Below are 24,427 nucleotides of genomic sequence, written 5' to 3'. Positions count from 1 at the left end.
AGACCCCCGGCCGGGGCTGTCTTTCCTCTGTACACTCCCTGATGTGAACACATGTTGCAGGCCCTCTGGTCTGAGTCACTTTGTCACTCGGTGACTCATTCAACAAACCCCAGAGGGTTACTTCTGGGCCAGGTGTCACTCTGGGCACTAGGGATGCAAAGACGGTGGTGACCTCAAGGAAATATGGTGCTCTGGGAGGGGACCTTCTTGAGTGTTCCCCAGATTGTCTCTCGTCCCCTCATGACAAAGAGGGAAGATGTCTGCCCGAATAGTCACAGAGTTCCAGTCTCCCTTCCCCATCTCATCTTGGACAAGCGTGGAATCAGCAGACGATGAAAGTGTTGTCAAGTCTGTGGGAGGGAACAGGAGTACCTGTACTTTAAGGACTAGGTTTTCATAGATGCTTATTGTTTGTGTTGTGCTATTTTAAGATGAAAGGTTGGTACATTGAAATTTCAAGAGACTGATGATGACATATCTCAGGGACTTGAAGTTCTCTTCCAAATTAAATGACACTCCACCTCCTCACTCCCAGCAAAGGAAAATTAAGAGAAAACAAAAATCAAAAACTTTGCAAGCTCAAAACCTTCACACTCAAAGGAAAAGCCAAACTTCTACCTGCAGCTCCCCCACCCCCTGCTCTATACCATTTGCCCCATCACCCCCACTGTCCTCCCTCCTCCCACTCTCTCCTCCCTCACTCTGCTGCGGCCTCACTGGACTCCTGGCTGTTCCTTAAACAACACAGGCATGCTCCTACTTCAGGACCTTTGCACAGGCTGGCCCTCTGCCTGGAATGCTATTCCCTCGCTCTCCACTTGGCTTCCTCCTTACCTCCTTCTTCAAGTCTTTGCTCAAATGTCACCTTCTCAGTGAGGCATTTGCTGACTTTGTTACTTAAAATTGTGCCCAACACTCTACCCACTTGGTTTAATTTTCTTCATCACTCTCAGCACTAACATATTTAATGCTTTATTTACTCTTAATTACCCACCGCCCTTGACTGTTAGCTTTGCCAATATAGGAATTTTGTCCAGTTTTGTTCACTGCTGTGTCCTTAGCATCAAGAACAGGGCTGGGCACACAGTAGGTATTCAATGAGTGCATATGAATGAATGAGTACTTATGTGTCAGGCAGGCACTATGCTGTGTGCTTTAATAATTAGTAACTATTCAAGGAGACCTGGGGCAGGCTTTCTGCTGAGTGCTTTAGAAAGACTGTCCATGTTAATTACACACTTGCTCTCCGTCAGGCTTGTGGCTAGCTGAGTTCTTGCTCTGGGAAGTGAGAAGGGGTGACTTCTATGATTAGTCCTGTTTCACACGGGAGAAAACCAAGGCTCTGAGAGGTTTTGTCGTTTTTCTTGGGGAATGCAGTGAGCAGAACTTGAACTCAGCACAGCCAACCTCTAGAAACCAAGTTCTTAGCCATGTTTTTTGCCCCGATGTAGTGCCTCGCCCAGTTTTCACAACGCCCCTATTAAGTCTGTACTTTCATTGCCCCTGGTTGTCAAAGGAGGCCACTGAGACTCAGAGAAATAAAGTTACTTGCCCAAGGACACACAAGCAGCGGAGTGGCAGAGCCAGGATTTAGAGCCAGGATGGCTCAGCCTAGGAGTAGAGTGAGCATGGTTGTCATAAGATAGCAGCGGAGCCCCAACTGGTTTGGCTCCCAGATTAATGGGTCCCAGGTTTGATTCCAGTCAAGGGCACCTCAGTTTTAGCCTCGATTCCAGGCCCTGGTCGGGGTAGGTGCGGGAGGCAACCAATCAGTGTGTCTCTCACGTCCATATTTCTTTCTCTGTGTCTCTCCCCCTCCCTTCCACTCTCTCTTAAAATCAATGGAAAGATATCCTCAGATGAGGATTAACAAAAAAACAGATTAATCCCCCTCCCCCCCAATGAAAAATAAAAATAAAAACAAGATAACAGGAGAGTGAGCCTACTTTAGATAGTGTTCTTGGGCTGGGTGGGGGCCAGGGCTCGAGCTAGAGTCTCAGCAACTTTCCTGAGAATTTGTTTTTTAAAGCTCAGCCAAGCCCTGGCTGATGTGTCTCAATTGGCTGAATGTCCTCCTATGTGCCAGTTCCATTTCCAGTCTGGGCACATGCTGGGGTTTCAGGCCTGATCCCCAGTAGGGAGCGTGCAGGAGGCAGCCAATGGATGTCTCTCTCTCCTCCCTTCCTCTCTCTCTAAAATCAGTAAAAACAATTTTTGCCCTAGCTGGTTTGGCTCGGTGGATAGAGCATTGTGAAGGGTCCTGGGTTCGATTCCAGTCAAGGGCACATGCCTGGGTTGCAGGCTCAAACTCCAGTAGGAGGTGTGCAGGAGACAGCCAATTAATGATTCTATTATCATTGATGTTTCTATCTCTCTCTCCTTCTCCCTCTCTGAAATAAAAATATATTAAAAAACTATTATTATTTTTAAAAAATATATTTTATTGATTTTTTTACAGAGAGGAACGGAGAGAGATAGAGATCTAGAAACATCGATGAGAGAGAAACATCGATCAGCTGCCTCCTGCACACCCCCTACTGGGGATTTGCCTGCAACCAAGGTACATGCCCTTGACCAGAATCGAACCTGGGACCTTTCAGTTCGAAGGCCGACGCTCTATCCACTGAGCCAAACCGGTTACGGCTATTTTTTATTATTATTAATTTATTTTTAAAACTCACCCGAGGATATTTTTCCATTGACTTTTAGAGGTGGAAGAGAGGGAAAGACAGAAACATTGATGTGAGAGAAACACATCAATTCGTGGCCTCCTGCATGCGCCCTGACCAGGGCCTGGGCCAGGGAGGAGCCTGCAACAGAGGTACGTGCCCTTGCCGGAATCGAACCCGGGATCCTTAGATCCGCAGGCCAAGGCTTTATCCACTGAGCCAAACCGGCTAAAAACATTTTTTTAAAAAAGCTCAGCTAAGCACACTTGACCTAAAAGACCTGGGCCACACCCCAGGCTGTGAGCTAAGAGAGCTTCACATAAGCATATAGTTATGCTAATAACTGATGCACAGTCCTGGTTCTATGCCAGGCCCTGGGGTATATCTGTATCTAGAACTACTTTACAGCCCTAGAAGAGGTACTACAGTAGTCCCAGGACCCTCATTCACAGAAAACATAGTCCAAGACCCCGTGGATGCCTGAAACCACAGATAGTACTAAACCCTGTATGTACTTTTTTTTCCTATACATACCTACCTATGGTAAAGTTTAATTTATAAATTAGGCACAGTCAGAGATTAACAACTAATAATAAATGAACAATTACAACACTATACTGTAAAAAGAGTTATGTTAATGTGGTCTCTGTTATTGAAAACTTTCACCTTTTCACTTAAAGGAAGCACTTCATGGCTTCTCTTTGGCATATCCAAATAGCCAGCATTGCTACCCTTGTACTTTGGGGCCATTACTAAGTAAAATATTGCTATTTGAACACAAGCACTGAGATACCATGACAGTTGATCTGATAATCAAGATGGCTACTAAGTGACTAATGGTTGGGGGGGGCGGGGGAGGAGCATACATCGTGTGGATGTGCTGGACAAAGGGATGATTCAGCTCTGGGCTGGATGGAGCAGGCTGGCACAAGACTTCCTTGAACTACTCAGAATGACATGCAATTTAAAACTTACGAATTATTTCTGGAATTTTCCATTTAATATTTTGGACTGCGATTGACTGGTGTTAACTGAAACTGTGGGAAGCGAAACCACAGATTGAAGAAACTGAGGCACAGAGAGGTTGTCACTTGCCCAAGGTCACACAGTAGAAAGTGGCTGAGCTGGAACTGAAACCTAGAAGCAGGAACAATGGCTAGGGGAGAGTAAGGGGCCACCAAACACTGACCTGTATCTTCACTCCCATGTAGGTAGGCATGGCAGAATAAAGGAATGAGGAAACTCTTTATTTCCACCATACACTACGTAGAGGAAAAAATTCTGAGTGTACAGTATGCACCATTTATGTAAAACAGAAAAATGCACTTACACAGCATCTCTGGGAAGGCATACACTCACTGGGAATATTCGATGGGTTGGACTCAAATAGCAGGGTGGGAGGATTCTCACTCTGTGCCCTTGCAAGTTTGGTATTTCAATTACACAGCCAACAACTGAACCCCAAATTTAGAAATTACAGTTATACAAGCACACTCTGAGGATGCACAAAAAAATGTTTTTAAATAAAATCTCTGATGCCTTGGCTTGTCTATACGGGCACAGAGGGAAAGGGAGCTGCAGGCCCGAGAGGAGGGGGGGACTTGACTCCTCACCTCAGGCTTGATAAACATTTTGAATTTTGTACTGTTTAAATCATGCAGAAATGTGACACTACTGGTACAATGGACTAAGATGAGGTGGGTAGAGGGGAAGCTCTGCATGTCCTGACAGGCCAGGAACTCCAAAACGTGCTGAGAGGCAGCATGGGAACAGGAAAATGAATCCCTAAAGGGCAGCCCAGGAAGTGGTCTGCTAATGGACCCACCAAACATCTCTGGACACACACATCCAGGTCCAGCATGCGCAAAACAGTGCACACCTGAAAAGCAGGTTTTCTTTCCACTTGAGTCTTTTTTTCACCATGATCACTGCTCTGAAGAATCACTGCCCCACCCACACCCTCAGTAGGTTGTTCCCGCAAGTTCCCATTACTGTGTGCACATTCAGGCTTTGTGCACTTTCGGATATTAAGTTCACAGGAACCTGCTACATAATGGAGTCTGGGGGCAGGGGGTTGGCAGCACTGTGGATGGTGACCCTGTCTGCAGCCAAGTTCAGTTCTGCATTAAATGTCTTCTTGGTGCCTGAGGCAGTTCAGTAAACATCTTGTGATGAGGTCCTTTTTGGTTCTATCTGGGGTCACTTCCCAACTAGGATGGCTCAATGTGGCTGCTCTTCTAAGAAGAGACCTGTCCTAGATTTGGGTGAAAAGCTCTCAATTCTAGTTCTGTGCTTTCCAATAGTTGCCACTAACCACATGCAGCTGCTGAGGACTTAAAATGTGGCTGGAGAGACTGAGAAATTGAGTTCTTAATGTTATTGAATTTAATTTCCATTTAAACACAGAACATTCCCTTCATTATAAAGTTCTCCTGGACAGTGCTGCTCCCAGACTGTTCTCAGTGGTTAAATTGCTCTAGTGGGAAGGGAAAGCCACTCCTAGGTTGACTTTAATATGGTGTTATTTTTACTGACTTTTGTAGCTAAGTAGCAATACATTGTTTCCAGCCTGTATAATTACTTACCTTATAGTAAAACCAGTCCCTTAAAAAAAAAAGTTACAGAGTAAAAGCAGCCTCCGTGGTGTGCAAAAGAAGGGAGAGCAGGAAGCTGTCTTCTCCAGGGCAGGCAGCCAGCACCGGCCTGGAGTCCTAGTCAGGCTTGGCCAGGGCCTGCCCAACAACCCAGCCTGTTCCAGCAAGAAAGGAGTGGAAGAGGATAAGAGGACAGAACATGCACTGCCCGCCTGGGCCCCAAAAGACAGAAAGGAGAAATGCTTAACTTTGGCCCCAACCTTCACAAACAAATAAGCTCTGAATCCAGTGGGGTCTTGGATATCTAGATGCAGAGTCTGGGTGGGTTGACACTCCCCAACCGACATGGAGCCCAGGAGGGAAGTTATCTCTTTGGCAGAGGACTCCTGCCTCTCCTGCAACTCCTCCCTCCTGTTCTGGCTGGAGGGATACCCAGCCCCGCCCCAGTCAGCAGAGCCCTCAAACAGAGTCGCAGGACTGCTCCCCTGAGGTTTAGCATCAGACTTTAATGCTGTCTTTAACGCTGCACATTGACAAGTCACACACTTTGGTCTTGTATTGGCAGTGGCAACTTACAATGAGTCTAAGGGTCTGAGCACCAGACTGGCCTCTAGGGAACAGATACTCATCCCCCCCGCACCCCACCCCCCCTTCCCTTCCCATTATGGGCCTGTACAGAGAGCAGCAGCTGCCATGGACTGGTTTCATTTGAAAGTACAACTTTACATGGAATTATAAAAACATATTTACAGACGTCCCACAGTGCTCCTATAATCAGGAGCAAAGACCCTTTTATCAAAAGGGATTATATCTAGGGCTGTGCAAAATTCAAAAGGATCAGATCCTTTTGAAAGAGTCCAGAGTCCATTAAACAAAGCATGTCCCGGGCCATTGGGAAGGCCCAGTGTGCCAAAGATTGCCTTAAAGGAAAAGACCCTTCAGTGAGCACACTTGGCCTCGGAGCCTGAGGTTGAAAAGGGCTCCTGACTCTCCAGGGAGAGGTGGCTGTGCAAGTCACTCTGAGGCTGGCTCCCTTGGTCCTGCTGGAATGAGAGGTATTGCTTGTGGGTGCAGGCCGGGCCTTTCTGCAAAAATAGTCTAGGTTCTCAATTTGAGATGGCAAAAGATGGGATTCTTCAGAGGAAGAGCAAGACATGGGAGACAAATACAGAAGGAAACACAAATTGGTCACACAACAAATTGAAGAGCATACAGGGAAGGTGTGGTGACCAGGATGGCAGGTTGCCATCACCTAATGGCCGCAAGCAAAGGGATGACAGAGGGCTCAAGTCCAGCTGCAGGGCTGCCTCTCGGCCCTGGGCAGGGCCTGGAGGAGGGGTGGGCCCATCCCAGGAGGGCTGCAGAACCCAGTGGGGCAAGCTGGAACGCCTTCTCCTGCTGTCACCACCACCTACCGCCCTATCGGCTCGAAAAACCACTGAAGTCTAGTGCACGACTTTGAAAGATTGTAATATATTCTCTGGAAAACATTCAGCAGTACGAAAGCCCTCCCTGGGCCCTCCCGCCCTCTCACGGGTCCACAACTGGTGGAACGGTCCAGAAATCCTTGAGCTCTGGAAAGGTCCCTGGTCAGTCCTTGGGGAACACAGGTGGCTATTTTGGAAGAACCTGCTCAAGTATGGTTCTTGACGTCTGGGGAATCCTTTCGGGGAAGATCACTTCAAACTCAATAACGAGGTCCCCGCGTTTCTCGGGTGTTTTGGGGAGAGGGAGGCCTTCTCCAGGAACTTTTCGCCGCATTCCAGGCCTGATGACATCTTTGAATACGATGGGTATGGTCCTGCCGTCCAGAGTGGGGACATTCACAGTACAGCCACACAGAGCCTTAGAAAAGCAAAGTGACAGCATTAGGTAAAGGGTATAACTTAGGAAGCTCCACTCCAGCCCAGAGGCTGTTTGGGGTGGGGTAAGAGCCATCAGGCCTCTGCAACTAAGACTCTGCCCCCAGGTCTACCCAGGTCAGCATCATGGAAGCTCCAGAAGAATGGAGTTTTGATAAGCTGTGTACCTGGTGCCCCCTCTTAACCCTCCCCTCCCCCCCGCCCCATTCCCCAAATCTAACAGACACCGAGAGCTCAGAACTATCTGTCAAACAAAGACAAGTATGTGTCAAAAAGCAGCCCTTTCTCCAGACACCACTCTGCCTAGTGCCTTACCTCCCGAAGGGTGACCCTGGCTGGGTAAATGACATCAGAGCCATCTCTCTTAAAGATATTGTGTGGCTTGTCCTTTAAAACAAAGACGATGTCAGCTGGAATGTTGTTAGAGGTCTGGTCTCCCTCCTTGGGGAAGGTGATTTTGGTCCCTTCTTTCCACCCCCGTTTCACTTCAATGGTCAAGATTTTGTCTTCGTTGCGAATGCTCTTCCCATCGGGGTTCAGCCTTTTATGGGAGATCTTCATCTTCTTGGTACAGCCGCTGTAGATCTCTTCAAGGGAGACCCTAAGGTCATGGGTGACAGGGGGGTCTTGCTTCTTTCGGGTGGGCTCTTGGGCAGGGCGAGAGCGGACAAAGTTCATGTTGGTGAAGCCACCCATGCCCATGGGGAAGCCAGAGAACGGGTCATCAATGTCCATGCCTTCTTCCCCGTTCCGCTGTCCAAAAAAGGTGTCAAAGGGATTTCGGCCACCGAAGAACTCAGCAAACATGGCATGAGGGTCTCCATGGAATGTGTAGCTAAAGGAGGTACCGTTAGCACCACCGCCGCTTCCACCACTGGGGCCACCGCCCTTTAGGCCTGAAAGGAGAATTAAAAGAAGTCAGATGGCTGGCCAGGGGCTTTCCTTAAGGGAAAAAACCTTGGGAGCCACCAGGAGAGGAATTTTATTTAGCCTGTCAGAGAAGAACAAGGGAACCCGAGTTTTTGTTGTTGTTCATCCTTACCCTAGGATATTTTCCCATTGATTTTTTTTTCTTTCTTTCTTAGAGAGAGAGGGAGGGAGGGGAGAGGGGAGAAGAGAGAGATCAATGTGACAGACACACATGGATTGGTTGACTCCGGCACATAACCCGACCAAACAGGGAGGGGGATTGAACCTGCAACCCTTCAGTTCAGGGGCCCATAGTCTAACCACTGAGCACACCAGCCACGGCAAGAACCCGAGCCTTTACCTCCATCAAGGCCCTTCAGTGTGGCATGACAGCGGCAAGGAGCTCAGGCTCTGAAATGGGCCTCTCTAGGGGCTACCCAGTTCCTGTCACTTCTTTTCTGACCCGCCCTCCCAAAATGATATAAGGACTTAAAAGAATTCACTAAGAGATCGGATAAATGCCCAGGGGACTTGGCTCAGTGGTTGAGCATGGACCTATGAACCAGGAGGTCAGGGCTCAATTTCCCGTCAGGGCACATGCCCGGGTTGCAGGCTTGGTCCCAGTGGGGGTGTGCAGGAGACAGCCAGTCAGTGATTCTCATCATTGATGTTTCTCTCTCTCCCTCTTCCTTCCTCTAAAAAATCAATTAAAAAAAGAGAAAGAGATCAGATGAAAAAAACCTGACCGAGGGTCAGCTTTCAGAAAGTGCTTACTCTCAAGTCCTTTAGGGCTGGAGCCATGTGTGGGGAGAATAAAAACGTTGGTAAAATACTCGGAGGTTTTCAAATTCTCACACCCTGGCACCAACTGCCACCATATAAAAAGCCAGTTAATTTCTTAACACCAAATCCAGAAGCCAGTCTGAGTCAACCATGAGCAACTGGACAAACAAGAAAGCCGCTTTCTCCTCCCCGAGGAGGGCTACCCGGGGAGGCGGGGCGGAGGCGGGCCCCTGTTCTCTGCCCCTTGCCGGCCGCAGTGGCGCAGGCTGCCATCGCTAGGCCTGGCTCTGGGCTGGGTAAGCCCTTGACTGCGATCAGCTCACCCCGCCCTCCCTGGCCGGGGAGTGAGGTGGAGAGAAGTGGCGCTCCCAGTGCGGGCTCACCCTGCACTCAGGTGGTGCGCGGCGCTCAGCAGGGGCCCGGCCCCGCACCCCTGGACAGCACGGCACGGCCTCCGCCAGGCCCAGGTCAGCCGGGGCCTGTGGGCCCGCAGCGTCACCGGCCGAAGACACGTCCGTTCCCCTCTGCGTCCGCACCCGCACCCGGGGCCGCGGGCGGAGGCGCCCAGGGAGGGGCAGCCCCAGATGTGTTAGAAGCTTCTGGGCGAGCGACGCGGCCAGCGTTCCTCCTCCCTTCCGGCGGCTGCCAATCCGAGGGCGTAGGCCCGCGCGGCCAGAGGGCGGGGGCTGCTCGCCGCCGGCCCCGGCCTCCACCCCCCGCCCGATGCCGCAGCCCAGCTGCGGTGCCTCGGTTTCCCAGCCTGTCAAACGGCGGGGGCGCGCCCCGGGCCGCGCGCGCACGCACCTTCCTCTCCGTAGCGGTCGAAGATCTCGCGCTTGCGCGGGTCGCTGAGCACGTCGTAGGCCTCGGCGATCTCCTTGAACTTCTCCTCGGCGCCGGGCTCCTTGTTCTTGTCCGGGTGGTAGCGCAGCGCCTGGCGGCGGTAGGCCCGCTTGATCTCCTCGTCCGACGCGCCGCGGGCCAGGCCCAGCGTCTGGTAATAGTCCTTTCCCATGGCCCCGCCTGCGGCCTGCCGCCCAGCTGTCGGTGTCCCCCCCGCTCCGCCGCCCCGTCCCGGACTCTATATACCCGTCCGGCGGAAGCTTCCAGATCCCGCCAGCCCCCTCCAGAACCTTCCGTCCCGCCCCCCGCGACGCGTCGGCCAATCCCCATCGCCCAGCCCGAGACGCGCGACATCCGGGGCGGGGCCGCGCCGCCAACGGCCGCCCGCTCGTGGCCACACCCCTTCCCTCCGCCTTCGGCAACGCCTCCCCGGGCCGCGCGCACCGGGCCGCGGGGGCCTCGCGACCTGTTTCCCTTTCCCGGACGCCACGGCCGGCCGCACGGCCCGCCCCGGCCTGGGCGACAGGGTCCCACCAGGGCGGTGGGGCGGGGCGGTGACCGTGCGGGTCCGCCACGCCCGGTCGGGTCCTGACGGGAGACCCCGGGCAAGTGGCTAAACCTCCTCCTGTCTCACCCTCCCTTTCCCGGCGGCGAGGAGCGTGCGGTTCGGAGCCCCAGGACTGCCCCGTCCGGTCAGAAATGTCCTAGGAAGCCAGGCGAGGACCTGGGAAAGCTCACCTCCCGAGAGGTCCTCCCAGCCCCGCTGCTCCCGGGCCTTTCACTTTACCGTTTTCCCGAGAACACGTGCCACTGAAATCTGAAATTATCTTGGTTTCCACGGCCAATGTCACCCGCTCTCAGCCTGCGACCCCACCAGGGCAGGCCCTGGGACCTGTCAGTGCTGGGTCGGCGGTACCTTGAACAGTGTCTGGCACTCGGTCGCAGTGGACGCTTCGTGAATATTTTTGGCTCTTTTGAACGCACCTCCTCTTTTTCTCTCGCCACTACCTTTTGATTTGGGGAACATAGTGTGTCCGACACCTCTCAGGGCCTGTTTCTGCGGGTGACGTGATTCCTTTAGGCTCTGGGAGCCCGGGGTGCCTGTGGTCCCAGACAGGGCTGATGGGAAAAGGAGGTTCAGGAAGGGATAGCCTGGGAAGGGCACCGGGAAGAGGGGGGGGGCACTGCCCCCCCCCCCCCCAGCGGCCGGTTCCTGGAAGTACGGCTTGGGAGGTCAGGGAGGGGTGACATCGGCTCCAGAGCCAGACAGCTGGGTTTCATTTCTGCTTCCAGCACTTCCTGGCTGCGTGACCCCGGGCTACTTACCGAGCAAGCTATTCTGGGCCTCAGCTTCCTACTCTGTGCAATGGGGATGGTGGTGGTACCTGCCTCATAGAGCTCTGAAGTGGACATGAGTCGACCTTTGTAAAGTGCCGGGGACAGGCCTGGCACAGAGGAAGTGCTCTCCGCGGGGTAACAAACCCTCTTGTTGAGGGAGGGGCTGCCGAACCACCAGCTTCCTGGGAACACCACAACAAAAAGTTCAATGACTGTATCCTTATGCAACCTGGGACTCCTGAAAAGATGACGCTGGCCTTCCCTGTGGTCTAGTAGCGGGATTCCAGCCCTCCATGGCCACTCACGGACCCGGGGGCTCGGACGCACTGCCAGCCTGGGAGCTGCGTATGGGCTGGTGTCCACTGGCACAGCATAGCGGGGGGCATGAACCAGTCATGGGAGAAAGAGAGTTTGATTTTTAAAAAGTTACATAAATAGACAGCAGAAGAGTCACATTATGGGAAAAACCCACAGTTTCGGGACTTGCTCATACTTATAAGCTAGTATTTATTTTATAGGATAAATTTAGAGTTACAAATGTGACAGCTTCCAAAGTTCCTACCCAGTTGTTCAATTAAACACTAATCAAAGTGTTGCTATGAAGGTATTTTGTAGATGTGGTTAATATCACCAATCAGCTGACTTTAAGTGCAGGGGATGACTCTGGATAATGTGGGTGGGCCTCATCCAATCAGTTGCAAGGCTTTAAAAGCAAATACTGAAAGGTCTTAAGACAAATACTGATACACCCCTATGGTCCATTGCAGCATTATTTACATCAGCCAAGCTGTGGAGGCAGCCCAAGTGCCCATCAACAGATGAGTGGATATGTCCTGGCCAGTGAGCTCAGTGGTCAGAGTGTCAGCCTGCACACTGAAAGTCTCAGGTTCAATTTCTGGTCAAGGACACGTACCTGGGTTGCAGGTCCAATCCCCGGCCCTGGTTAGGACATGTGCGGGAGGCAACCAATCCTCCCTCTCTCTTTCCCTTCCACTCTTCTCTAAAAATCAATGGGAAAAATGTCCTTGGGTGAGGATTAACAAAAATAAATTAAAAATAGATGCTGGATTAAAAAAGCTGTGTTATATATATACAATGGAATATTAGTCATGAAAAAAGAATGAATCTTACTATTTGCGACAGTGTGGATGAACCTAAAGGGTATTGTGCTAAGTGAAATAAGTCAGTTAAAGAAAGACAAATACCATACGATTTCACTTATATGTGGAATCTAAAGAACAATATAAACAAAACAGAAAAGGACTCAGATACAGAGAACAGACTGATGGTTTTCAGTGGGGAAGGGTGTTGGGGGACTAGGTGAAAAAGGCGGAGGGATTGAGAAGTACAGATTGGTAGTTCCAGAATAATCATGAGGGTGTAAAGTACGGCATAGGAAATATAGTCAATTATATTGTAATAAGTATGTTTGGTGACAGTTTGGTGCTGGCAATATCAGGGGGAACATTTGTGAAGTATATGATTATACACTATACTGTACACCTCAAACTAATACAAAATAATATTAAATGTAAATTGTAATTGAAAAGAATTAAAAAACAAAACAAAAGTTAACTATAAATGAAAATACTGAAGTTTCCCTGAGGATGAAGTATCAGCTTCTGGCCAAGAGTTTCCAGCCTGCTGGTCTACCCTACAGATTTCAGACTTGCTTGCCACTCCCCATAATCGTGTAAGCCAATGCCTTAAAATAAATCTCTTAATACTCACACACTGACAAACACATATAGCCCATTGGTTCTGGTTCCTTGGTAGACCCCTGACTGATATAGGAACTAAGCAGGTGAGTCTGGAGTTAGCCTCAGCTGAAATCCCAGACCCACAATTTACTCATTTACTACCTGTGCCATCTTACATAACTTGCTTGATCTCTCAGAGTGTTAGGTGTGTCCTCCATAAAATGAGGATAAGAGTAGCTCTTACCACCCAAGGTTACTATGTGGAAGGAATTAAGAGGAGCCAGGAAATGAACATTATAATAACAGTTAACTATGTGCCAAGCCATTTTCAAGTGGTCAGTGTGTATTAATTCATTTAATCCTCATAATAATCCTAGGAGGTTGGCCTAGTGTTAACCTTCTTTTTACAGTCGAGGCTCTGAGGTCATGTGACTTGCCTGAGGTCACCCAGGGAATAAGATGCTGAAGTGTAGCATGTTTAGCACACTGAGTGCTTTCTGATAAGCACTGAGCTTGTGTAAGATATGATTCAGATGATGATAAAGCCTTAATTATAAAAAAAAGTGCATCACCACTCTTTTCAATTCTCTTCATCAAAAAGGCCTTCAAAAGCACAACTGCCATATGAGCCAGCAATCCCACCCTTGGTAGAACACCTGTGTGAAATAAAAACCTATGTTCACATAAAACCCATGAACCAATCATTATCAAGGTTTTACTCATAATTACCGACAGCCATTAAAACCTAAATGTCCTTCAGTGGGTGATTGGATAAACAAACTGGCCTAGCAACACGATGGAATATTATTCAGCCATAAAAAAGAAACAAGCTACTGATACAGGAACTCTTTAAATGCAGATGCTCTTTAAATACATGGTTAGTGAAAGAAGGCAGACTCAAAAGGCTATTTCCTGTGTAATGCCATATAATAGCACCTTCTGGAAAAGGCAAAAGTATTGGGGCAGAAAGTGGTTGTTGGCGGCTGGGATCTACTACAGGGGGTACAGGAGAGATTTTTGGGATGCTGAAAATGTTCTATATCTTGACTGTGGTGGTGGTTATACCACTATCTGTATTCAGAACTATAAACTGAAAAGGTGTATCTATATTATACCATAATAAAAATAAATAAATAAACATCCCATGGGCTTCACAATAAAAAATGCAAATCAGGGCAGGGCTTGGGAAACCTCTCTCTGGGGCTCCTGACACAGCAGAAAGTTGCTAACCAGCCCTAGCTTGTCTTTTCTCTGCTTCACCTTCCCTCACAATTCGAACCAGCTCTATCATGCACTCCCAAACCAGCCAAGCCAGGTTCTGGACAATCAAGATCCTACCTAACTCATGTGTGGGATGCAAACAGAACCTGTGAGCTGGATACAACTGAACACACCAGATCTTTGGTGTCCAAATTATTGTGGGGTCCCCCAGGTCCAAGATCCCAGGAGGCCCCACTTATCTTTCAGCGCTGCTAAATGCAAGATCTGTCTGGAATTTCCTCTTTGGAAATTGCTCCCAGGGGCTTGTTACAGTCAGCTCAGCAACACCAAATGTGTCTACTTGTCACTGTTATTACCCACTGAGGCTAATAACACAAGCATGATTTAGCTGTCCCCAATGACAGGCACAGCCAGAGCCGCAGTACAGTGTCATGAATGGCTGTACAAAGTGGCCAATTTTCATTCCAAGGGTGGATTTGATTTTTGCTGACAGCCTGGTTACTGGAAGCCAGACGAAGCCAACAAGAGGTCCTTACTCCTTCAATACTTGTCAAAAATAAAGAGGAATTTTCTCCTCTGGAGGCTTGCTCCTGCCTTTCTATGAACTTCTTGTGGGTGAGCAGGGTGGAAATTATTTGTATGCTCCATATGGCACAGAGCATAGTAGGTTCACAAAATGAGTTGGTTCCTGTTGAGTGAGTGCAGGGCTCAGGAAAGCAATCTCAAAAGGGGAACTCCAGAATGTTCCAACTCCCTAGGAATGTGTACAGAATTCCCCCAAGGATGCCATCTATTTGGTCAGGACACCACAAGCCTCACCTAGCTGGAACCCAGTGATACGGAAGAGGCGCCGATGCAGACTACACTGGAGAAACTAGAATTTGACAGAACTAGCGAAGTAGCAAAACATGGCTAGATTTTAGGGTTTCAACTCTACCCGCTTAGTACCTCACAATTTGACATCTCAAGTAATTCAACTTGGTAGGATTTTAAGATGTGGTCTCAGAGTGAGTACTCTCATTGTTTCCCCTCAATGACGGCAGCAAATGAGGCCGGTTGGGACACAAAGGTTTCAAGATACTGTGAGCCCCCCAACTACCAACAGAATAAAATCGATGCTTTTGAAAGTGCGATTATAAAACACCTTTGTGTTTTCATCTGTTTTGTCAGGATAGGCCGAGTGAAAAAGATAGTTTCTGAAGACCACAGCCTTTGCTGTTACTTAGAAGTCTCCAAAAGTTGTAGCTTCAGAGTGTTTAGAACCAACCTGGATGATTAAGGGCTCAGCAATGACTCACCCTTGCCCCACCCTATGACTCAGAGGTCTACCTTTGAGGACTTCTCACCATGTCCCTGATATCAGATCATCATGGGTTTCCAATGATGCAAGTTGATGGTGGCTCAGGGCAGGCCTGGAACTGGGAGAAAGAAGAGAAGGTGAGGGAGTGTACCAGGTACTGCCCGTTCAGCCTGTCCAGAAATGTTGTATGCATGAGTATGAGTGTGTGTGTGTGTGTGTGTGTATGCGCACGCGCGTGCGAGGCACAACTGCCAGCCATAAATGGGAGCTGTGTCTGTGATTTTCAATGTTCCAATAGGTACGTTAAGAAAGTAAGATGATGCCGAACCGGTTTGGCTCAGTGGATAGAGCGTCGGCCTGCGGACTCGGGGGTCCCGGGTTCGATTCCGGTCAAGGGCATGTACCCTAGTTGCGGGCACGTCCCCAGTGGGGGGGCGTGCAGGAGGCAGCTGATCGATCTCTCTCATCGATGTTTCTAACTCTCTATCCCTCTCCCTTCTTCTCTGTAAAAAATCAATAAAATATATAAAAAAAAATAATTTGAACTTTTTTTTTTTTTTAAAAAAAGCAAGTAAGATGAGTGGCTCAGTGGTTGAGCATGGACCTATGAACCAGGAGGTCATGGATGGATTCTGGGTCAGGGCACATCCTGGGGTTGCGGGCTCTATCTCCAGTGGGGGGCGTGTAGGAAGCAGTCAATGATTTTCTCCTATGGTTGATATTTCTATTTCTCTCACTCTCTACTTTCCTCTTGGAAATTAATAAAAATATATCACCAAAAAAAGTACTTTGTTAAAAAAAAAAGTAAAATGAAACAGGGGAACTTAATTTTAGAAATATATCTTCTTCCAATATATCCAAAATATTATCATTTCAAGGTGTAATAAACATAAAAGGTTATTATGAGATTTAAAAAAATTATTTCCTTTTCGTACTGTCATTGGAATTGATGTGTCTGACATTTATACAACACATCTCAAATTGGACCAGCGTATTTCAAGGGCTCACCAGCTTCATGTGGTGACCATACCGGACAGCGCAGGCAGAAACAAATGTGGGTCCCCTGCCATAGGGAGACGGGAGCTTGCACTAAAAAGGGCAGTGAAGACACCCCCTGATTTCAGATTGGGAGGGTCTCAGGGTGCTTTCCCCCACCCATTTCCCCTTTCCTTCCCTCCCATTCATGACAGATAGGGGTCTCCTCGCCGGAGGCCACTCCATACCAGCGCTGCAGCCCACGCCCCCAACCCCTAGACCTCTTCGGTTGCTCCCCAGTACCCCAGGGGCCGCCAACCTCGGAATTCACCTAGCTTCGCCGCCCGCCTTGTGGATGCTGCCCTCCCTGTCACTCAACTTCTTGCTTCCGCCCCCGCCTTGCAGTAACCGTCGCTTCCTTTCGTTTCCACAGCGACGCCATCAAGAGGCGGGGAAAGGGGCGCGCGGCCTCGAGACCCATTTTGATTGGTGGAGGGCCACGCCCCTTCTTTCTCGCCCACTTCGTGCCTGCGTACCGCCCCCTCGATGGATTCCGCAAGCTGATTGGCTAGCATTATGGTGAGAGCGGCTAGTCTACGCTCAAACCAGCCCCGTGGGGAAGGGACGAAGGTGGGCTCCCTACACGCTGATTGGCTGGAAGGGCACCGGCTGCAGGGAGGGGCGGGGCGGACGCGGAGCCGTGGTTAGTCTCGCGCAGCAGTCGTGAGCGCGCGAGGGACCTGTGCTGCGTTGCGTGCTGGGAGGCAGCAGCAGCAGTAGCAGCTGGAGCAGTAGCCGCTGTGTGAAGAAATCATGAAGCATTACGAGGTAAGAAATGAGGATACGGCCACCGCAAACCCACTCTTTTTTCGCGGGTCCACGAGATCCCCCTTTCCTGTCCTGTGCCCGGAGGACTGCTGGACGGCGCAGGCGCAGTGGGCGCGGTTGTGCCCCGGGACGCTCGCAAATTTCAGTGCGCATGTGCAGAGGAGGTATTTATAATTCTGCAATCCAGGCTGTTTTGGGGATGCCTTTTCTTGGGGGTCTCTGCTGCACCTGAGGAGTTTGCAGTTTCCTGCAGCTCTCCCAGCGGGCAGAGTTGCAGGCTTTAGCAGGGGAGGAACGAGGGTGCGGGACCCTTGCTCCCAATGCGTAGGTGTCTTGCACAACCTGGCACCGTGTCGCCACCTCGGGCTTAGGAAGGGGCTTTGCTATCAGCCCTCTCTGGCACGACCTTTGGACCCCTTCCCTCGCCTGGCACGTTTCCGAGAAGCTTAGGAGGTGAGGAAGGTGCTGCCAGGGCTGGTTCCCGCCAAGCAACAAAGCTGATCTGGCTTCCTGGTAATCTAAGAGATCATCTTTGTCAACCCTTGTGTGTCACAGAAGTCTCACGCCCACAGCCACTCTTGAAGCCCGTCTTCTGACTCCTAAGCTGGGCTTCTTTTTTTCCCGTAAAACGAAGTTTCTTCAGGCTCGTAGAAATCTCTCTGATAATATTAGTAATTTTATCACTTAATTATTGCTGACTTTTTAGTGACTCATTTTAGCAAGTGCTCACTCTTGTGCTAATAAAATTCAGTTTCCTTCTTCTCTTATCCTCATAGCCTATGAGGTAGGAGACTGTTATTGTTATTATTTCCATTTTTGTAAACCGAAAAACGGTCTCAGAGATGTCACGTGACTTGCTCAAAGGTTCCCAGCTAGTAAATGCAGAACACAGAGAGAAACTCAGAACTCCAGAGTTCCTTGCCCTGGCCGGTTTGGCCCAGTGGATAGAGCGTCAGCCTGCGGACTGAAGGGTCCCAGATTCCATTCAGGCCAAGGACACATGTCTGGGTTCCGGGCTGGATCCCCAGTAGGGGGTGTGCAGGAGGCAGCCAAACAATGATTCTCTCTCATCATTTATGTTTCTGTCTCTCTCTCCTCCCTTCCTCTCTGAAATCAATAAAGAAATATATATTTAAAAAAATAAACAAGAAAAAAACTCCAGAGTTTCTAGTTATTAGCCACTATGTCATGCTGGTCCCCAAATAAAAATTAGCAGGTTGAGAGATTTCTCCTCCCCTCACCAACTAATTAAAATTTTTTTTGGTAAAATATGTATGAAATTTATCTTTTTTAAAAAAATATATTTCTTTATTGATTTCAGAGAGGAAGGGAGGAGAGAGAGATAGAAACATCAATGATGAGAGAGAATCACTGATCGGCTGCCTCCTGCACACCCCCCAACTGGGGATTGAGCCCGCAACCCAGGCATGTGCCCTTGGCTGGAATCGAACCCGGGACCCTTCAGTCCACAGGCCTATGCTCCATCCACTGAGCCAAGTCGGTCAGGGCCATCTTTATTCTTTTTAAGTGTACAGGACAGTGGCATTAAGTATGTTCACATTGTTATGCAACCATCATCAGCATCCATTTCCAGAACTTAATTCTTTTCATCTTGCAAAACTGAAGTTCTGTACCCATAAAATACTAACTTCCTATTCCCCGCCTCTGCCCAGCCTCTAGCAACTGCCATTCTACTTCCGTCTCTGTGAGTTGCACTAAGGTTAGGCACCTCATGTAAATGGAAGGAAGGATTCATTGTTTTTATTCATAAGTTGAATACCACTACCTCTGCCTTTTATCCCATAAGTCCTCAGTCATTTTTGGCATGGTACTAAGAATAAGGAGGTACAGTTCAGTAATCTCTCATGCCCCATTTAACTTTGTGACCATAAAATAAAGTTCTTCTAATATAATTTTCCCTTTTAAACCCTCTGTGTAACCCTGGAGAAAAAGCCACATTCAGTTTGAAAGATGTAGGATGGAAGGTCTGTGTGGCATTTTTATAGTGGAGTTTTAACCCCCCCCCCCCCATTAAATTTATTGGGGGTGACATTGGTTAATAAAATTACATAGGTTGCAGGTGTACAGTCCTATAATACATCATCTGTATATTGCATTGTGTGTTTACCACTCAAAGTAAAATCTCTTAATTTTACTAGTCAGATCAAGTAGGCCTCTGAGAACCCGTGGGGTGGGCACTTTTGTTCTGAGAAGCTGGGCACAGATTGGAACCCATGGTTGGACTGGAGAACATGTTTTACCTTACTCAAACCTTTCCCTCCCAAAAGGAAGGGGGAGCGTCAAACCCACTGTTCAAAATAAAAAAAATAAAAAAAATGAAAAAGAATAGTTATTTTGCTGTGTTCTCTGTTATCATTCTCTGCTAACCTTTGCCAAGTATTCACTAAGATGATAGCTACAGAGTTTCTGAATGGGAGGAGCAGTCACCTCCCTGCCGGGTTTGCACAGCAAGCAGATGAGTCCAGGGGTGTGTGTTTTTACAGATTTATAAAAGTAGCAAGGATGCTTTCACTCACATTTAGCAAAGATTGAGAAAAGGTTTCAATTACTGTCCACATCAAAGAATATATTTCTGTTTGGGACAAGTGATCCCCTGTCCACAGAGAGATTGGCCTCCCTCAGAAGGCCTTTTTGGCCCCAGAGGTTTCTCCTAGATGGTAAAGTCCAGTATACAAGTGCAGTTGATGAGTGATTGAAGTATTTATACAGAAAGGAGCAGGACTCATGCAGTGTCAACAGCAAGCTAACCAGGATTGACATCTGATGTTATGGCAGTTAGAAGTTCAGCTAAAGGGAAGGTTTGTTGTAGTTCGCTGTCACTGCCTATTTTCCCTCTGTGATCTGAAATGAAAAAGTATTCCTTCAGTGGCCTGAGACAAGCCTGTAGAGCTGGTCTCCCTCTGGCCTTGGCTGAAGCTGGCTTTTGGAAGTTCAGAGCTGACCTTGGGATTATCTTGGGGTCAGAGCAAGTTAAGATAAGAGAACTACTTATCTCAAACTATAGGTTTTTTTTTTTTTTTTAATTGCAGTTTTTGCCTGCTGATTAGAGGTCAAAACAATGATACCAGTAGCAACTGGAAAAACAGCTTATTGCATCTTGTAAATGAAGAGAATCGGCACCTTAGGCCTCCCAAGCCCAAGTCCCTACTCATTTCCTGCAGCTGGGTACCCCGAGGTGAGGAAGCCTCATCCTCTCGGGGTCCCCACTGCCCTCATATAGGATCTTCCATCACCTCACCTCAAAGGGTAGCTCTGTTGGTGCCCATTTTGCAGATAATTCTAGGCCAATATTGTGCCTTGCCTCAGGCATATTGCTTCAGCTGCCTCTACAGGTGTAAGTATGTGAAAGGTCTGTAACTAGAATACCAGTCATGGGACAGTTTAGAGCCAGAGAACTGAGTAGGAAGGTGAAAATTAAGGAGAAAGTGCAAGTCATGTTTAATGGTGTCCTAGGTGTGTGGGCTTTGACTAGCCCTGGGCTGAGTCCTGGCTCTGCCACTCTAAATAATGGCATGACCCGGAGCAGCTTACTTCACCTCTGTGAACCTGCCTCTGGGTACTCCTTGGAGTGAAGCAAAGTTTTAAAGTTTTAAAGAACAATATGAAGTTGCTGGAAACATACTAGCAAGGGGTATACATAGAAGGGGCGGTGCTACATGCAGATCTGGGTCATCCTTTTTAAATGTTTTGCACAATTCCATTGTATGAAAAGAAATCAGTTTGATTTACCTAGCCATTCAATAAATCTCCAAATATCCTGTTGAGTGGAATAAAGCAAGTTGCAAAAGATTCTGTAAGTTGAAAAAAAGGAAGTACCAAGTGAGACTTACATGTACTGTTGTTTATGGGTATATACCTAATCTAAGGATAAACTGTAATACAAGGTGAGAAATGTGTGGGAATTACACAGTAGTTAGAAGAACCATTGCTTTGGGAGAAAAAGATGGGGAAGAAAAGTTATGGGGAGGCTTTAGCTATGCCTGTTTTATTAAAAAAAGAAAAAGAATCTAATATAACTAGAATAAAATGAAAATTTTACTTCAGAGATGGGATTCTAGGTGTTTCCTGTAATTTTTTCTTCTGAATTCTTGTGTCCTTTTGAAATAGAAGGTGAGGAATAAGTAGGGGTGTTTTTGGCCATCGAACCCTGTTTTAACATGTGGTTCTCTGATCCTTGCAGGTTAAATTTGGTGCCTGTTTGCAGGAAGGTGATGTGTTCTAAGATGGGGACTGCTTGATCTCTTTACTCTCACCTTTTTTTTTTTTTTTTTTTTTATTGCTTTAAGTATTACAAAGGGTATTACATATGTCTCCTTTTTTCCTCCTCCCTTGACAATCCCCTGGCCTCCCCTACCCCCAGTGCCTTATATCCATTGGTTATGCTTATATGCATGACACCTTTTTTTTTTAATGTTTTTAAAAAAATTGATTTTAGAGAGAACAAGGGAGAGGATAGAGAGATATAAACATAGATGAGAGAGAGACATCGATCAGCTGCCTCCTGTACCACCCTTACTGGGCATCGAACCTGCAACCCGGGCATGGGCCCTGACCGAGAATCGAATTGGGGACCTCTTAGTTCATGCGTCGACACTGAACCACTGAGCTACACTGGCTGGGCTCTCACACCCTTCTACATTGCATTGAACAGGTCTTCAGAAAGTGCTTTTGGGGTTGATTTTGCATTTGCAGACAGGATGGACCTTAGTTGTAGCACCCTCATCTGAGCTATCTTTTTGTGGCTAGATAGTGATAAAAGCAGGGACACTTGACATTTACGGTGTCCTTCCAAAAACCCTGAGAGGTGGGTACCTTTGTCCCCCATTTTGTAGACTAGGAACTTGCCCACAGTCAGTCACATCATGATGGAGACAGGATCCAGACCTAGGTCTGTCTGATTCCTCATTGATAGAATAGCGTGATGCTGGTGCTGCTGACAGCTGCCATTGTTTATTAAGTCCTATGAGCGTCTGATCAGGTGGGCAAGAGTATTATTTCTACTTTACAGGCTCAGAGAAGTAATTAAGTTGCTCAAGGTCGTAGACCTAGGAAACAGTGTGCCTGTCCCCTGTTACTGTCCCTGCGGTTGATGCTTTCCTGATGCTGCTCCAGGCCGCGGATGGCTGTGTATGTTTCTGAGGACACATCCATGGCTGGAGGGTGGGAGAGGCGCCGTGGGCCAGTGGGGACTGCTGGCAGAGGGTCTACCTCTGCCTTAAAATCGGTGGACTGTAGAGTTCTGCAGCCATGAAAGCTTGGTGAGCTTTAAAGGCCTTTCTTGTGATGGCGTGCCTCAGGCTAGGAGCCTGTGAGCTGGTTTTAGGCTTTTGACACCCTGCAGATTTCTTGCTCTGAGCAGGTAGTGATTCACTGTTTCAGATTGTCCTGGTGGGTCCCCTCTTCTGTCCCTTGGTAGCTCTGCATTTCAGCCACTCCCTTCCTGCGAGCCTGAATCTGAGAACCCCGAGCCTGAATGAGCTCTAGAATTCTCGGGTTTGTCTTCTGTACTCTACAGGTAAGGGATCTGAGGCCCAGAGAGGAGGGCCTTTGCCAGGGCCACAGGGCCAGTCCCTCACTGGGTTTGGCAGTCCTTCCTGCAGGCTTTGGATCTGAGTTGGATTCAGATCCTTAACTGCCCCATAAAAAGCTGAAGCCCATGGACAGGTTCTGCAACCTCACAAGCCAGTTTTCTCACTCATACAGTGGGGGTCAAGGGTGTGCCCTGCTGGCCCCTCCCCCTTCAGAGCTCCTTGTTGCACACTGACCATTACCCTGCTGGGCATAATGGTCCCTAACCTCACTGGGTTATGGCTTCAAGGGGCTATTGCTCTGGTGAACATTAGATGAGCAGATGCCTGGAAGGCACTCAGCTCAGGGCCAGGCAAAGCACAGGACGGCAGCTAACATTTAGCAAGTTCTGTTGATCTACCTGCCTTCAGAGGCCTTGGTGCTGAGTTGGAGGAGGCAGGTTGGGGTGGGCTGAGGTGGAGAAGGGGAGGGTCTAGGCCAGTGGTTCTCAGCCTTCCTAATGCCACGACCCTTTAATACAGTTCCTCGTGTTGTGGTGATCCCCCAACCATAAAATTATTTTCGTTGCTACTTCATAACTGTAATTTTGCTACTGTTATGAATCGTAATGTAAATATCTGATATGCAGGATGTATTTTCATTGTTACAAATTGAACATAATTAAAGCATAATGATTAATCACAAAAACAATATGTAATTATGTATGTGTTTTCCGATGGTCTTAGGCGACCCCTGTGAAAGGGTCGTTCGACCCCCAAAGGGTCGCGACCCACAGGTTGAGAACCGCTGGTCTAGGTGGAGGAGGCAGGTAGGAGGTGGGTGAGGGTGGGCTCCAGGTGGGGCAACTGAGCCCCACTGGCTGGGACTGGGAGTGATCCTGTGCTTAGCAGAGCCCCTGGAATAATTGGTTCCTGAGGAGAGGGTAGTTGGAGGGTTGATAACTGTGCTTGGAAGGGACCTGCACCTGTTGTGACACGGTTGTTTAGTTGGGAATCTCTGCACTTTCACTGACAGGCTTGGCTGGGTGAGAAAGGCCAGAGACCTCCAGCTGGTGGGTCAAGTTCAGGCTACGTCTTAATACCCTCTTGCAGACATTGACAGTGGCAGCTGAGAAGGTTTGAATACAGGAAACAGCCAGAGCATCATCATCACCACCATCAAGCTACTGCCAGTGTAGTGCTCACTTTAAGTGCTTTTTATCTAGTAACTTGTTTAACCCTTATAATTAATCTGTGAAAGAGATACTGTTTGACAGAGGGGGAGACTGAGGCACAGAAAAGCAAAGTGACGTGCCCATGGTCACAGTGAGTGGCAGAGCCCAATTCTCCCAGACCCACATGGGCTCTGCTGTGTGTGGGCCCAGGTGCTCATGCCCTGAGGAAGGGATGAAGGGGGTGGCCTGTGGAGGCCACTGGGTGGATCTGCCTTCGGACATTTACCCTATCAGTATTTCATTTTTCTCACCCGTGAAGTCAGGATGCGGACACCTGTCTCAGAGGGCCACTGGGGAGTGGGAAGTGCCCAGCGCATTCCTGGCCTCCAGTCACTGTCCAAAGCATTAGGTGGATCAGAACCAATCGCTGGCAGATAAAGACAGATCTGCATTAGTCATGCACCTGAGTGCTTTCTGCATGTGGTCTCTTGAACACCTGAAAACTGTCGGTGAGCAGCCAGTGGGGCTACTGGAGATGGCTTCGTGTGAATAACATCCCCAGGAGGTGGAAGAAGCAGCCAGATGCCAGGGATCAGCTTTGACATAATGTCATAGTTACATTTTGGGATGATCCGCTCTTTCCTGCTTTGTGGGACGACCCTCAGTGAAGGCAAAGTGCTCGCAGAAGCATGGCAATGGGAG

At 48.6% G+C, this 24,427-nt stretch overlaps 2 protein-coding genes and 1 long non-coding RNA gene across 4 annotated transcripts in view; 1 reads left to right on the top strand and 2 right to left on the bottom strand.

Annotated features, from left to right (window-relative positions):
- Positions 1-6,714: 6,714 nt before the first annotated feature.
- On the bottom strand, positions 6,715-9,903 carry DNAJB1 (DnaJ heat shock protein family (Hsp40) member B1). Its single transcript, XM_036302772.1, has 3 exons — positions 9,622-9,903; positions 7,441-8,021; positions 6,715-7,108 (listed from the first exon to the last, which is right to left on the bottom strand). Exons 1-3 carry the CDS (start codon positions 9,830-9,832, stop codon positions 6,878-6,880), a joined length of 1,023 nt encoding a protein of 340 aa, XP_036158665.1. The 5' UTR covers positions 9,833-9,903; the 3' UTR covers positions 6,715-6,877.
- Positions 9,904-12,016: 2,113 nt separating this feature from the next.
- The window catches only part of LOC118652708, a 25,300-nt gene continuing 12,889 nt past the window's right edge, over positions 12,017-24,427 (bottom strand). The window contains exon 3 of the long non-coding RNA XR_004966681.1: positions 12,017-15,337. This is a non-coding gene — a long non-coding RNA (uncharacterized LOC118652708). The remainder of the gene's footprint in view (positions 15,338-24,427) is intronic.
- Positions 16,838-24,427, top strand: part of TECR (trans-2,3-enoyl-CoA reductase) — a 25,373-nt gene continuing 17,783 nt past the window's right edge. The window contains exon 1 of one of the 2 annotated variants that reach the window (XM_036302783.1): positions 16,838-17,022. In XM_036302783.1, coding sequence (XP_036158676.1) covers positions 17,008-17,022 — 15 coding nt within the window. In that variant the 5' untranslated portion in view covers positions 16,838-17,007. The remainder of the gene's footprint in view (positions 17,023-24,427) is intronic. The other variant, XM_036302782.1, reaches the window with a different exon arrangement.

The sequence above is a fragment of the Myotis myotis genome, unplaced genomic scaffold (genome assembly GCF_014108235.1).
Source record: "Myotis myotis isolate mMyoMyo1 unplaced genomic scaffold, mMyoMyo1.p scaffold_m19_p_33, whole genome shotgun sequence".
Classification (NCBI taxonomy): Eukaryota; Metazoa; Chordata; class Mammalia; order Chiroptera; family Vespertilionidae; genus Myotis; species Myotis myotis.
This window is presented reverse-complemented; position numbering and strand designations above follow the sequence as displayed.